At 43.5% G+C, this 15,577-nt stretch overlaps 1 protein-coding gene across 1 annotated transcript in view; it reads left to right on the forward strand.

Annotated features, from left to right (window-relative positions):
- The first annotated feature begins 8,570 nt into the window (after positions 1 to 8,570).
- The window catches only part of LOC114604738 (uncharacterized), a 45,431-nt gene continuing 38,424 nt past the window's right edge, over positions 8,571 to 15,577 (forward strand). The window contains exons 1-4 of the mRNA XM_028745182.2: positions 8,571 to 9,300; positions 11,780 to 11,880; positions 11,963 to 12,032; positions 14,777 to 14,907. Of these exons, the coding sequence (XP_028601015.2) occupies positions 9,129 to 9,300; positions 11,780 to 11,880; positions 11,963 to 12,032; positions 14,777 to 14,907 (474 nt within the window). The 5' untranslated portion in view covers positions 8,571 to 9,128. The remainder of the gene's footprint in view (positions 9,301 to 11,779; positions 11,881 to 11,962; positions 12,033 to 14,776; positions 14,908 to 15,577) is intronic.

The following is a 15,577-nucleotide window of genomic DNA, read 5'->3' on the forward strand; positions in this document are numbered from 1 at the left end:
AGCACCAGTGCATTTCTCACTCAGCACCCACGTAGCACCCACAACAACAACAAAAAGAAAAAAAAGGTTGTAGAAGATGGACAAGTTGCCCTATGGAGCAATCGCTTCCAGGAACCACTTGCACTAAGCCTGACCTGTATATCTGAAGGGCCTGATGATCAGAGATAGCAAAGATCGCAAGAAGAGTCTATGTCCGCCACCACAAAGTTCAAACAGCTCCAAGTGAATGTGTTGTTTTGTAAAATGGCTTATGCCGTGCTCTTGGACCCCCGTGTGGCCTTTAAAAATTACAGTGGTACCTAGGGGTAACAGATGCTTCAGGTTACAGAAGCTTCAGGTTACAGACTCCGCTAATCCAGAAATAGTACCTCGGGTTAAGAACTTTGCTTCAGGATGAGAACAGAAATCTTGCAGCAGCAGCGGAAAGCCCCATTAGCTTAAAGTGGTACCTCAGGTTAAGAACAGTTTCAGGTTAAGAATGTAGTTCTCGGATTTTTCCGGTAACAAGAACGAACCTCCAGAACAAATTAAGTTCTTGACCCGAGGTACCACTATATTGGTATAAACTTTAAAGGTTTGGGAAAATTTGGAAAGTATGAGTGTTGGGCATGTAGCAGCATGGAAAGTGTTTCTGTGCGGCCAAGGCTCAAAAAAAGAAATAGCTTGTGTGTGGTTCCCCTGAGCTGGAACAGAATCCTGGAGCTCTTGCGCATGAACCCCTCTAGGTTATTTGCTGTGGGTGGAAAGCTCCCATTGACATTAATGTGATCTGATTCTAAACAAGAAAGGTCCCCTCTCCCTACACCACAGACCCAATATTACTTGGGCTCTCCTGCGCTGACTATTTGTTTCTTTAAAAGTCCACCACACAAGGCCAAACCTCCTGATAAATGTCATCTGGGCCTGTGGAGGCTCCAGGCAGGGTTTGCTGAGTGCCACATTATTTCTGAGTGGAATCCCTTCAAGAAGATCCCACACCTGGGAAGAATGAGCTACTCTACAAAGCTGGAGACACCTGAGGTGGGGAACCTGAGGCTTTGGGGCCTCTCTCTCTTTGTACCGAGGCTGCACATCCTCATCTAGCAACATCCCTCACTTGCCCTGCTCTGTACCCAACTCAAGTGCTTTTGCCTGTGCTTGGACTGAAATAATGCATCTTGATGTACGTGGATGCAGAAACCTCTGCCATTTGCATGGTTAGCATGTAGCCTAGTGTACAAAGGGAAGAGTCCCATCTTTGCTTCACCCAATTTTGCCCGTGGACCTGCCAGCCACTGCCATGCAGAGCCACAGAAAGTTTCCTATGAGGGAATGAAGCCCTTTGGCTGAAAAAAGCTCAAGTTAGTTATCCTGCAAAAAGAATTCTGGCACCACTAAATTTTGTAAACCGCTTAGAGGGTTGTTTTCTTTTCTTAACAAGGAAGGAAGGAAGGAAGGAAGGAAGGAAGGAAGGAAGGAAGTAAATAAATACAGTGTTGTTGCTATGGGCAATAAACCTGTGAAATAATGCTGATCCTTAAAATCTCTTGATAATATTTTGGCACAAACCAAGATGCTCCCTACTTTTCTTCATAGAATTGTTATGTTGATCCAAAAAACAAAAAAACCCACAAAAACCCCAAAACACATGAGAGAGTGAGAAGAGAGGTAATTTGCTACATTTAATCAAGACCCTGGCAGCATTTACTTTGCCATTCTAAGTGCTTTTGGTTTTGCTAAGGTGTCCTTATAGAGACAAATCTTTAGAAAATGAATAGAAGAATGGGCAATTCATTTTTAGAGGCCAAAGTAAAGCCCTTTGTGTACTGAATTGAGCAATTTTGAGCCTTTTGTGGTTTATTGACGAATTTCTCAAGCAGCTCCTGAATGATTAATGCAGATGGAGATGGAAGGCAGATTTCTTAAGCCTAGATACTCATGTACCTTTCTCAAACTGATAAGAAAGGTAAAAATGGTATTTGGTTAGTTTTTAGGTCAAACTTTATAAATCCCATTGGTTGTGTACATAGAGGTTTGAGCCGATCTTTGTTAGCCTCTTCTTTCAAAGGGACATTGGAAAGTTATCCTGAACATTCCTGTTAAGATTAACTTTTAGGTTTGTTTTTTTTAAAAAGCGAAACGGGAAGTCCATGGAATGGAAATATCTGTTTATAAGGCAGTTCAGAAACTTGGGCAATAGGTTAGGACACAGCAAGAACGTACATAGCAACTTTGTTTACATTTGTGCACCACAGCAATGATGGGATGGAAGCTGTACGTTGTGTTAACGTGAAGATGGAAGTTTAGAGCTCCTGCTTTAGAATGGAATCAGAACTTCCACAGGCAACCAACCACCCCCACCCCCATTATGCGCATCACTGTGAAATAAATAAATACATGATTTGAACCATGTATAGGCAGCCCTGTATAGGGAAGTTTGATGCTTTATAATTTGTTGGAAGCTGCTCAGAGTGACTGTGGCAACCCAGTCAGATGGGCAACATATAAATGAATAATAATAACAACCAAGAAACAGTACCAAAACATTGCAAAAAGAGCAGGATAGAGCTGGGGTGGGGGTGGGGAGAGCTTGCATGGCTGCTCGCAGTGTTTTGCCACCCTCACTTACTCACGCTCTTTGGCTTTCTTTCTGGCCGGCAGAGCTATTGTTTGGGGTGTGCTCTGCGTCTCGGCCCACCTGCTAGTCTCTTGCTTCCACATAACACAGAAAATAAAAAGGTAAAGGTACCCCTGCCCGTACGGGCCAGTCTTGACAGACTCTAGGGTTGTGCGCCCATCTCACTTAAGAGGCCGGGGGCCAGCGCTGTCCTGAGACACTTCCGGGTCACGTGGCCAGCGTGACAAAGCTGCAACTGGCGAGCCAGCGCAGCACACGGAAACGCCGTTTACCTTCCCGCTATAAAGCGGTACCTATTTATCTACTTGCACTTTTAGGGGTGCTTTCGAACTGCTAGGTGGGCAGGAAACACAGAAAATATTCATTACCAATTTTATTTTGAAAATACTCATTTTGCTGCTACTGTATATGCTTCTCCTGGCAATAGAGACAACAAAATATTGCTTGACTACACATACAGTAGTGCAACGTTCAAACCAAATTCAGAGGAGGGAAAATTACATCCCTTTATAACAATCACGAGAGTTTTATTCAACATGTCTGATTGAAGATTAAACTGCATAAAGGAGACAATTTGATAATAGCATTAGAAATACAATAGTATTTTTTCCTGCGATTGTTTCTATGTCTCCCAGAGTTTGTAAGATGTGGTTGCATTCATAGAATCATAGAATTGTATAGTTGGTAGGGACCATGAGGATCATCTAGTCTAACCCTCAATAATGCAGTTTTCTTTTGCCCAACGTGGGGCTTGAGCCTACAACCGTGACATTAAGAGTCTCATGCTCTACCTACTGAGCACTCATACAAAGAACAAGATTTGAAAGCATTTGTCAACATCAGATTTTAATATTCTTTGGTTAGTTCGTGCCCCAGCTTCCGGAACACAACATTGCCCGATTTCATTTGACTGATCTACAGATATTTGAAGGACTTCGGCTCATTTATAAAAGGTTAGCTTTAAGTTCTTTATTCAAAGATTGCAGTGTATGCTTTACCTTGAGCAGAAGACAGTGAACTCCATTTGCTCAACAAAGGTCTAATGCGCTCATGTGCAAGGGGGAGATAAATAATCAGCTCAAATATTTGCAGAATACTCTGCAAGTAGGTGAGGACAGAGTCTACAACAAACTCAGCTGTTTGTGAGTAATGCTGTTTGATGAAGTAGTCTCAGGAAAAGACTGACAAATCAAACAAATTTTCTGGATGGGATACAGGTTTATGTGTTTGCAGAACATCGTATACAATAAGCAATGTTACTGGCAACCGGAAATGTAACATTAATTGTGAAATGGCCAAAAGGTGCATCATCATTTGTCCTCAGTAAAGTAAGATGCCCTTCATGAGTTCTTTAGCAAATGGGACACTGTGTCAGGCTGTTTCCCCAACCCCCAGACATAACTGAGGCTGAAATCTAGGGGTGCCAACCAGATTTCCTGCGACTGGTACACTGTATGTGAATTGAACCGTCTGAATTCTGCTCCCCTTCCCAAATCTATTGACAATATATGTCTAGCCTACCTCACAAAGCTGTTGTAAAAATAAAAAGAGGGGAGGGGAAGACAGCCTTTAGCTCCTGGGAGCAAAAGCAAGATACAGTTACAGGCAACAACCAATTTATGCGTGTCCAATTGATGTGCGAGTGTGCACACATGGTGCTGAACTGGGAAGTGACCCCAAACCACCACTGAAAGTGGTGGGGTAGGAGTGATATGGGGCAGAATGCTTTAAGTGTGCTCTGTCAAGGCACGCATGGGTCCAGACTGTAACTTCTGCACAAAATGTGGATTGTCTGTACAGTGGTACCTCGGGTTACATACGCTTCAGGTTACAGATGCTTCAGGTTACACACTCCGCTAACCCAGAAATACTACCTCGGGTTAAGAACTTTGCTTTAGGATAAGAACAGAAATCGTGCTCCGGTGGCACGGCAGCAGCAGGAGGCCCCATTAACTAAAGTGGTGCTTCAGGTTAAGAACAGTTTCAGGTTAAGAACGGATCTCCGGAACAAATTAAGTACTTAACCAGAGGTAGCACTGTATACAAAAAGAAGCAGCACACACTCTAAGCATGTGTAGTTTCACAACTCTCAGCAAAACACACACACATTTTGCCAACTATGATAAACGAAAGAAGTACCTTTGGATTACGGTCTACATGAATTTCAACTTGCTGCAGCTGTGATTTTATGGTTGTATTTGTTGCTTCACCTTGCATTTTATATTTTAGTTTGATGGTTACTTTGTATTAATAAAAAATATACAAGTGATGACAAACAGATGAGTACTGTACTGGTTGTTGGGAGACATGATAAGCGGGCCCACCCTCTGCAATATCACAATTTTTTCCTTACTGGGAAGGAAACCTCATTTATTTCATGAGTTACAGTCATGTAGAACATACCAAAGCTAGCCAGTTGTGTTTTACACTGTAAAGGGAGTGTATGAATGAATGTGGTCATGGAAGAAAGTGCTTAAACAAACATATCCCAGTACACAGGCAGACTTTCCTCCTTCATCCAGCATCAGGCTAGCAGCACAGACATGCTTCTCTCTTTTCCCCCCTCCTGCAACCTATTCCCATGTGGTCAGCGTTCCTTCCTGATATGCTTAGCAAAAGTAATGAAGGGACCTTAGCAAAAACAGTTGTATCTGCAGCCTTAGAACATTGTCTCCACGTTTTGCTTTCCAAACCTCTTTAGAGATGTCCGATTGACTTCGCTTTTTAAAAAATGAAAATGAATCTGGGCTCCTTGGTGGCTTGGGGCCAGGAGATGTGTGTCCCACCCTTAGCCCCTGGCTGGCGGCCCTGCTTGGTGTTTCTTTATTGTGCTCCTATCCTTGGCTGCAGCACTAAATATAGTTCCGTATCTGATTAGTTGTTGTATAACCTCACTTGTCTCAATACGGAAAGTGAAATCACTTCCCAAAGCTAATGAGTTTCATCCAGAGATAGATGTGCACCTGAACAATGCAACTCTGGCCCAAGACATTTTGGCATCTGAGGCAAACCACAGAATAGCATCCTCCTCCTCCCCACCAGGGAAGAAGGGGTGAATGAAGATCTACATTGAAAACAAGGTGGGGGTGGGGGATGAGATCAACCTTACCCAATGACACAACGATTAAAGATTAGTTGCTTTTCTACTCCAAAAGTTGTTTCAAGTTTACACTAGCCCCATATGGGTCCATAAAGTCAATAGGGACAAGAGCAGCTGCACAGACAACAGCATTGCCAACTTCTTTTTCGTTAGATCAATAGGCCAGTAAATAGTTTTGAAACACCAATCCTTTTGTGAACATGTACTAAACAAAAATAGAATACAGTGGTACCTCAGGTTATATGCGCTTCAGGTTACATACGCTTCAGGTTACAGACTCCGCCAACCCAGAAATAGTACCTCAGGTTAAGAACTTTGCTTCAGGATGAAAACAGAAATCGTGCTCTGGCTGTGTGGCAGCAGCAGGAGGCCCCATTAACTAAAGTGGTGCTTCAGGTTAAGAACAGTTTCAGGTTAAGTAAGGACCTCCGGAATGAATTAAGTACTTAACCCGAGGTACCACTGTATTAAGTATCTATGTATAGACTGCCACCTGCTGTCTTTTTATGGTAGCATTAGAGTTCCTTAGGGTTTGTGTACTGATTGAAAAAGGAAAACAAAATGCAAAACTATAGTATGCATCAGAAATGCCTTTTCACTGAGAAAAACACAAGAAATACAAATTAATGTTTTTTATAACCAAAAGGCAAGTTAATATGGCTGCCATGCAGTGTTATTTTTAGCTATACTATGGCTATTCCATCTGAATTTGATTGCGACTAAGTCCTGTGGACTGCAAGAAGATCAAACCTATCCATTCTTAAGGAAATCAGCCCTAAGTGCTCACTGGAAGGACAGATCCTGAAGCTGAGACTCCAATACTTTGGCCACCTCATGAGAAGAGAAGACTCCCTGGAAAAGATGGAGGGCACAAGGAGAATGGGACAACAGAGGATGAGGTGGTTGGACAGTGTTCTCAAAGCTACCAGCATGAGTTTGACCAAACTGCGGGAGGCAGTGGAAGACAGGAGTGCCTGGCGTGCTCTGGTCCATGGGGTCATGAAGAGTCGGACAGGACTAAACGACTAAAGAACAACAACAATTCCTAAAGTACAGTAGTGAGTTGCATCATGCAAAACTAGTCTCTGCTTATAAACTTTTCAGTGACTGATAGTTGGCACATTGTATGATAAACTAAAAATAGGTAAAGGTAAAGGTACCCCTGCCCGTATGGGCCAGTCTTGCCAGACTCTAGGGTTGTGCGCTCATCTCACTCTATAGGCCGGGAGCCAGCGCTGTCCGCAGACACTTCCGGGTCACGTGGCCAGCGTGACAAGCTGCATCTGGCGAGCCAGCGCAGCACACGGAACACCGTTTACCTTCCCGCTGGTAAGCGGTCCCTATTTATCTACTTGCACCCGAAGGTGCTTTCGAACTGCTAGGTTGGCAGGCGCTGGGACCGAACGATGGGAGCGCACCCCGCCGCGGGGATTCGAACCACCGACCATGCGATTGGCAAGTCCTAGGCGCTGAAGTTTTAACCACAGCGCCACCTGCATCCCATTAAACTAAAAATAGCATTGCTTAAATTGATTCCTGCTCTTTTTATACCTGTATCATTATTGTCAAGATTTGGCCACTGTTGATGGTGGTGCAACACAGCCTCCTGCTGGTCAGAGTATAATCCTAAGGAATTTTTAAGTTAAGCATCTCACAATGACCAAGTTTTCTGATGGTGCTTTCAATTAAGGTTGTTAAAATATCGCAAATGTGTATGTTTGAACATGTTGGATTTTTGCCAGAAAAGGTTTAAAAATGCTTGGCACACCAACATTTCATGTTTACCCAAAGTATGGTGTTTCTTCCCCAACTATTAATAAGCGTAGTTTTAAGCACTACAGTGGTACCTCGGGTTACATGCGCTTAAGGTTACGTACGCTTCAGGTTACAGACTCCGCAAACCCAGAATTATTACCTCGGGTTAAGAACTTTGCTTCAGGATGAGAACAGAAATCGTGCTCCGGCGGCGCAGCGGCAGCAGGAGGCCCCATTAGCTAAAGTGGTGCTTCAGGTTAAGAACAGTTTCAGGTTAAGAACAGACCTCCAGAACGAATTAAGTTCTTAACCTGAGGCACCACTGTATTTAGTCAAGAGTCAAGTAAAATGTAGGAACAGGAACATTACATGAATGGTAATGTTCAAGCCTACCTTCTAATTATGTTTTTAAATTTGTTTTTATTGAGCACAGAATTCTGACAGACCTTTTTGTCCGAGAATTGAAAAACGGGGGGTAGTGACTGGAACCCTAAATAAAAACTCCCAAAATGTGTGTTATGTCACTTTTTCTCTCAGATGGAACTTTTGCTTCCTTTGACATACTGTATAGCAATTTTAATTTCTTTTTATTATCTGTTATATTCTGCTCCTTTAGCTAGTGAGAACCCTCCCAGGCAGCAGATGCTAGGGAAGCAGCAGGGTAGTTTAAGAGAACAGAATGTACGGACCCCGTGGTTTGCGATCCCTAAGCTAGCCTGCTGCCTTCAGATGCGAAGGAGGATCCTGTCTCCAGACCAGTGTGAATTCAATATTCTGCTGTTGGTCCATTCAGCTTCTGTATATGAAACAGGATGGGGCATCCGATCTTTTGTTTCTGGCAGCAAAATGTATTGGGGAAAATGACAACCTTGTAAGTCTAGTATTGGAAAAGGGTGTTTCATCGCTGGTACACCCTTTCCTTCTATATTTAATTTATTTAAATCAACCAGCAGCAAAGGTATGCATTTGGGGAGGGAAGTCAGTGGAGGAGCACATGTCTTGCATGTGGCTGGTCTTGGGTTCGAGTCTCAGAATATTCTTTAGGTGGAAGCTGTTGAGGTCCTTGACTGCTGTTGTGGACAATATCGGTCTAAGTGACCTGGTATAAGGCAGCTTCTGATGAAAGCAGCAAACACTCCTATAGTGAAAGGCTTTGGCTCCTCTTGGCCAAATGAACAGTTGTTAAATCCTGGTCAGGGTCAAAGGATGGCTGCCGCATTTTGCCTGAGAGCTCTTGCACTTTCATCAGCTGCCTGACGCTGTTTCTTAAAGATTCCTGGATTTTTAACCTGGAGGTTAGCATTTCCAAAAAGGTGCTGCAGCTTCCACGGTCGGAAACTTTTTAAACATAAGTACAGAAACTCTACAAGGGGAAAAACGACAACCGCAACTCTGGAGAGGGAATGGCGGCGGCCGGCTTCACCAGCCGGATTTCTGCCTGCCACCCACATGGAGGAGAACGGCGGAGGCCGCCTTGAAGAACCGGGAAAGCTGCGGGAACGCGGAACGACACGGCAGCGGCTGCAGAGCCGAGGGCGCCAGAGTCCGGGCGAGGATCCCGGGCGCTGACTGGCGGCGCCCGGCGGCCCTCCTTCTCCGCGCCACTTCCTCGGCCGAGCCCGCCCAGGCCTCGCCTCTCGCCCAGGAAGAAGCACCATGAGCGGCGCCGCGCTGCTGCTGAGGCTCCCGGCGGCCGCCGCCGCCGCCCCGCGCCTCTCGCGGTGGACCAGCAGCCGCCGCTGTTGGAGCAGCGAGCCGTGCGCCCCTCAGGCGAGCCCGGTGCGGATCGGCTGCGCCTCGGGCTTCTGGGGAGACACGGCGGCCTCAGGTATTACGCAGGGAGCCGCGGCCTTGCGCGCCTGCACCGGGCGGCAGCTCCTCCTGCTGGTTGCCCGCCGGGAAACCCCTCGGACGTGGAGGCGGGAAAAAGAAAAACTTCCTCCGCGCTTTCCCCGGGTATCTGCTCCGCTCCACTCCGCGGAGTTCCCTTCCGAGGCGATTGCGCTGTTCGGCTGCACTCCTTTTGCCACGCTTATCTGGGAGTGTGGGCACCGTTGAATGCAATGGCGCGAGATGCTTTGCATGCCTCGAATATGCCCAAACCGGCGTGCACAGATTCCCGATCTCCATTATTAAGTTCCTGACTCGCTTCTCGCCCCGTTAGCCTTCGCTGCAGTTTTTGCGCGCTTCCTCGCAGACTCTCTCGCCCGGCTTGCTGTCCCTGATCATGCCGTCTGAACATACCTTTGCACTCACTTGTCCTAACAGTGTTCAGTTGCTTGCATTTAGGTTCCGCACAGGCTCACCCCGTTCCTTCTTGGCTTGATTGATTGGAAGTTTGGGGGTGAAATCGGGCCAAAAGATAAAACAGCAGATGGCGCTGAAGTTGCTGCAAGCTTGCGTTGTTTGTTTACTCGCTGCAACCTCTCAGATTACATGCAACGATGCAATCGAACCTCAGGACTAAGGCGCATCTGTTTTCGTGGGATTTACAGGTCAGCGTGTATAGGACTGCAGCCTTGGGAGTACCCAAAACTTCTGATCGCCTAGCAACTGTGTAAACACAGTTTGGCATGATGAAAATGATGTAAAAGGAGTACATATAGTTTCGTCTGTAAATGCATGCTGTGAACATGACTCTGAGGCTGCGATCCTAAACACTTGGGAGTAAATCCTGTAAAAAAGGTTTAAAAAAAGGTAAAGGACCCCTGGGCGGTTAAGTCCAGTCAAAGGCGACTATGGGGTTGTGACGCTCATCTTGCTTTTAGGCCGAGGAAGCCAGCGTTTGTCCACAGACAGCTTTCCGGGTCATGTGGTCAACATGACTAAACTGCTTCTGGTGCAACAGAACACCATGACGGAATAGAAAAGGAATAAAAAGTAGTACTTATTTATCTACTTGCACTGGCGTGCTTTTGAACTGCTAGGTTGGCAGAAGCTGGGACACAGCAACGGGAGCTCACCCTGTCGCAGGGATTCAAACTCCCGACCTTCTGATTGGCAATCTCAAGAGGCTCAGTGGAACTTAACTTCTCAGTAACTGTGTGAAGGGTTTGGTTTTCAATGTGACTGGAGAGCGGGACTAGGGAGGAGCTATTCTGGATAAATGAGTCAAAAGTGAAAAGGCATAGTCCAATATAATAAATGTCATGTGGGAACTGATTTGGAGAGCTGCAACATATGTAGCTATGAATGGTGTACTATTAAAATAATTTCCATATGGCATTCCTCAGTTTTGACAACCAACTTAGTGGCCACCTTTTACTTATTGTAGACACTTTTTAGTTAGAACATTATTACTCTCAGTATTTGACACTTAAACTTCCTTTTAGTTGATCTTAGCTTTTTACCCATTTCACTTCCTTTGATATTTTGCCACAACAATTATTTACCTTTCTCTGTGACTGTATAAAAAGGTAAAGGTACCCCTGCCCGTACGGGCCAGTCTTGACAGACTCTAGGGTTGTGCGCCCATCTCACTCAAGAGGCCGGGGGCCAGCGCTGTCCGCAGACACTTCCGGGTCACGTGGCCAGTGTGACAAGCTGCATCTGGCGAGCCAGCGCAGCACACGGAACGCCGTTTACCTTCCCGCTATAAAGCGGTCCCTATTTATCTACTTGCACCCGGGGTGCTTTCGAACTGCTAGGTTGGGAGGCGCTGGGACCGAGCGACAGGAGCGCACCCTGCAGCGGGGATTCGAACCGCCGACCTTTCGATCGGCAAGTCCTAGGCGCTGAGGCTTTTAACCACAGTGCCACCCGCGTCCCATCTGTGACTGTATAGTGTGATCCTAAACTTTTTAGTGTAAAAAGGAGTTGTCACTTCTGGGCAGTATGCATAGGTACTTGCCCTGTAAGACACTTTTATTACAGAGTAATCTCAGCTTAATTCCCTCAGATTTAATGTGAATAAAAATGCATAGGGCTGGGATATAGACTAGTTTCAGTTCACCATTCCAATGTAAATGTCCACCGAAATGTCCCTTTTGAGCCAAAATCTGTTGTTAGTGTAATATGCTATCATAGCCGTCCTTGGAATTAAAGGCCAAATTTTACAGGTTAGTCATGAACTGTGGTCTTGGGATTTGACTTTAAGAAATTAGCCATTGCATATATGTAGCACGTTGGCCTTGAATTATATTTTAAAGAATTATTATTGACCCATAGGTCTGTTTGCTGCAAAGCCCATATTACTGAACTGTTTTGCATTAGATGTTTTTGCAATATGAGTGTGTGTGTGTGTGTGTGTGTGTGTGTGTGTGTGTGTTCGTGTTCTTACTAAAGACATTTTTATTTCTTTGTATTAGTTCCTCAACTACTCTATGGAGGGAAACTGGATTTCTTGGTTTTTGATTACCTTTCTGAAATTACAATGTCTCTACTAGCTACTGCCAAAGCTAGATCTCCAGTGAGTAATTCTTCTGAAGCAAAAATTAAAAAATTATTTCTTCTAATAAAAACATTAGCAATTTAATTTTCATTTCTTTTAGGATTTAGGATATACTCCTGATTTTGTATTAAGTGCAATGGCTCCATATATAAAGGACATACACAGGAAAGGTATGATTTTGTATTTTATATTGCTGTAATAATTTTAAATTATTTGCAATGTGTGTGTGTGGGGGGGGAGAGGGTACTTGACCCATGTGCTTCTTTTAAACCTTGGCTTGTAAAACCTTGATTGATTAGAACTGAGCCAAATTCTCCTCCAGTTTACATAAACTCTACTTGCTTGCTCACCCTGGAGCAATTCCTTACTGACTCCCAGGTGACTGTTTAGAGGTCTGTTTTAGTCCAGTCAGAGGTATGGATTAGAGTAGCCAGATGTAATTTGTAACTTTATTTTTTTTTTTTTATAATAAATTTTTATTAGTTTTCCATAAGTAAAGAAAAGACAAAACAAAAACATAAACATAAACAAACAAAAACTCGACTTCCCCATCCCACCCCTTTTCTGCATTCTTGTTTCAAGATTTTTCAGCAACCCTCTGATAATAACTTGAATATATTTCATGTATTTAACTTCAGTTAGTTATTAATACAACTGTAGTTCTTTATCTCTTATAACTCTGAGCCCCTAATTTTCCAAATTACAACAGTTTTTGAGATAAACTTTAAATTTGTTCCAATCTTCATCCACCGCCTCTTTCCCCCGGTCTCGAATTCTGCCAGTCATCTCTGCCAGTCCCATATAGTCGATCACCTTCGTCTGCCATTCTTCCAACGTGGGTAAATCTTGCGTCTTCCAATACTTTGCTAGAAGAATTCTTGCTGCTGTAGTGGCATACATAAAAAATGTCCTATCCTTCTTTGGCACCATTTGGCCCACCATACCCAAGAGAAAGGCCTCTGGTTTTTTAACAAACGTTCTCTTCAGAACTTTTTTTATTTCATTATAGATCATTTCCCAGAAAGCCTTAATCTTCGGGCAGGTCCACCAAAGGTGATAGAAGGTTCCCTCCGTTTCACTACACTTCCAACACTTGTTGTTGGGCAAATGATAGATCTTTGCTAACTTAGCAGGAGTCATGTACCACCTGTAGATCATTTTCATAATGTTTTCTTTTAAGGCATTGCATGCCGTAAATTTAACACCAGTGGTCCATAACTGCTCCCAGTCAGCAAGCTCAATGTCATGCCCAATGTCCTGTGCCCATTTAATCATATTAGATTTCACCATTTCATCTTGAGTATTCCATTTCAACAGCAAGTTGTACATTCTTGACAAGTTTTTAGTATTGGGTTCTAACAGTTCTGTTTCTAATTTTGACTTCTCCACTTGGAAGCCTTTCTTTCTGTCCTGTTTGAATACTTCATTTATCTGTCGATAATGTAACCAATCTCTCACCTTAAACTTCAGTTTCTCAAAACTCTGCAATTTTACATTTTCACTATCTTGTTCTATAATTTCACAATATTTAGGCCAATTAGAACCCATATTCAATTTTTTCACCTCTTTTGCTTCCATTGGTGACAACCACCTAGGGGTTCTACTTTCAAACAGATCTTTATACCTAATCCAAACATTATACAGAGCTTTCCTCACCATATGGTTCTTAAAACCTTTATGCAATTTTACCTTGTCATACCATATATATGCATGCCAACCAAATCTGTTGTCAAATCCTTCAAGATCCAAAATGTCTGTATTCTCGAGGAGCAGCCAATCTTTCAACCAGCAAAACGCTGCTGATTCATAGTAAAGTCTTAAGTCCGGCAGGGCAAAACCCCCTCTATCTTTCGCATCTGTTAATGTCTTAAATTTTATTCTTGGCTTTTTGCCCTGCCAAACAAATTTCGATATGTCTTTCTGCCACCTCTTGAAACAGTCCATCTTGTCTATTATTTGTAATGTCTGAAACAGAAATAACATTCTAGGCAATACATTCATTTTGATAACAGCAATTCTGCCTAACAAGGAAAGTTTCAGCCTTGACCATATGTCTAAATCTTTCTTAACTTCTGTCCAGCATTTATCATAATTGTCTTTGAAAAGATTCACATTTTTCGATGTCAAATTCACCCCCAGGTATTTCACTTTTTTTGCTATCTCCAAACCTGTTTCATTCTGGAATGTCTCTTTTTCTTCATTTGTTAGGTTTTTTTCCAAGACTTTAGTTTTTTGTTTGTTCAACTTAAATCCTGCAACTTGACCAAATATCTCGATCAGTTCTAAAACTCTTTTTGTACTAGTGATTGGCTGTTGCAAAGTCAAAACTAGGTCATCTGCAAATGCCCTTAATTTATACTCTCTCACTCCGACCTGAATTCCTTTAACCAACTGGTCCTTTCTAATCATATTTAGCAAAACCTCCAGAACCAGTATAAAAAGTAGGGGGGAAATAGGGCATCCCTGTCGTGTTCCTTTCTCTATAGCTATCTCTTCCGTTACCACATTATTCACAATTAGCTTTGCCTTCTGCTCAGAATAAATTGCACCTATACCATTTTCAAAACCTTGGCCTACCCCCATCCCTTGGAGATTCTTTTTCATAAAACTCCAACAAATATTGTCAAAGGCTTTCTCCGCGTCCACAAAAATCAAAACCGCTTTTCTGTTAATGTTCATTTCCAACAGTTCCACAATGTCTATTATGTTCCTCACATTGTCAGACATGTGTCTTCCCGGGAGAAAGCCAGATTGATCCTTATGAATCTCACCTGTCAATACTTTCTGTAATTTGTAACTTTAAGTAACTATCTGAGTAGAAACAAACAACAGAGAAATCAATTTATATGTGTGCGTACATACATGAGCAGTGTATATACATTGTTCATAATCCTAATTCTTTTGCCTTGCTTAGGTGTTCGTGTTGTCAGCAATGCTGGTGGAATGAATCCTCTAGTCTGTGCTACTGCACTCCAAGAAGTGGCCAGAAAAGCTGGTGTTGACTTGAAGATTGCTGCTATTACTGGTGATGATTTAATGGGAGAGGTATTTGGATATTTTATTTCCTTAAAAAAAATTAATAGGAAGTTTGATACTTTTTGTACAGTTTTTAAAACCGCATATATGTTTGTCGTAGAAGCCTGAAGTCTGGTCAGATCCTTAGTGTGTCCATTAAACAAATGTCACCAACATTACACAAATACAGTAGATAATCCATGGAGTTAGGAGACAGTGAGGTCTCCTTTGTCCTAATGCTTCCTCCCCACCTGTCAGGCTTCGAGGAATCAGATCCCTCTCCGATGGCAGCAAAGAAGCAGATAAAAGAAGAGTTTATTCAATAACCACAGCAAGAGACAAAGGAATGCGGTCTCTCTCTAGAAATGACATTGCTCCAAGTAAAGTCCCATCCCCTCCGTCTCTACTATTCTTCGTCACCCCTACGTCAGCTAATCTGAGTTTTCTGCTGCTGAGCTTTCTGTTCTATTAGCCTCAATGCCTGCCTAGTCTTAGGAGAGGGGAGGTCAGGAATGCTTTCAAAAAACACTTGAGTCTGTCAGCTGTGTTTCCCTTGGTGTTTCCTCTTCCTGCTGTTCCTCTTCCAGTATCTCCCAGCTTCTCCTCTCTGCAGCCTCTGAACTATGCCCTTCTGCAAACCACTGTTCTAAATCTATGCTGTCCTCCTGTCCTCGGGGAGGTTCGGGAGAAGGGAGGGGGG

Source organism: Podarcis muralis, chromosome 9, assembly GCF_964188315.1.
Source record: "Podarcis muralis chromosome 9, rPodMur119.hap1.1, whole genome shotgun sequence".
NCBI lineage: Eukaryota > Metazoa > Chordata > Lepidosauria > Squamata > Lacertidae > Podarcis > Podarcis muralis.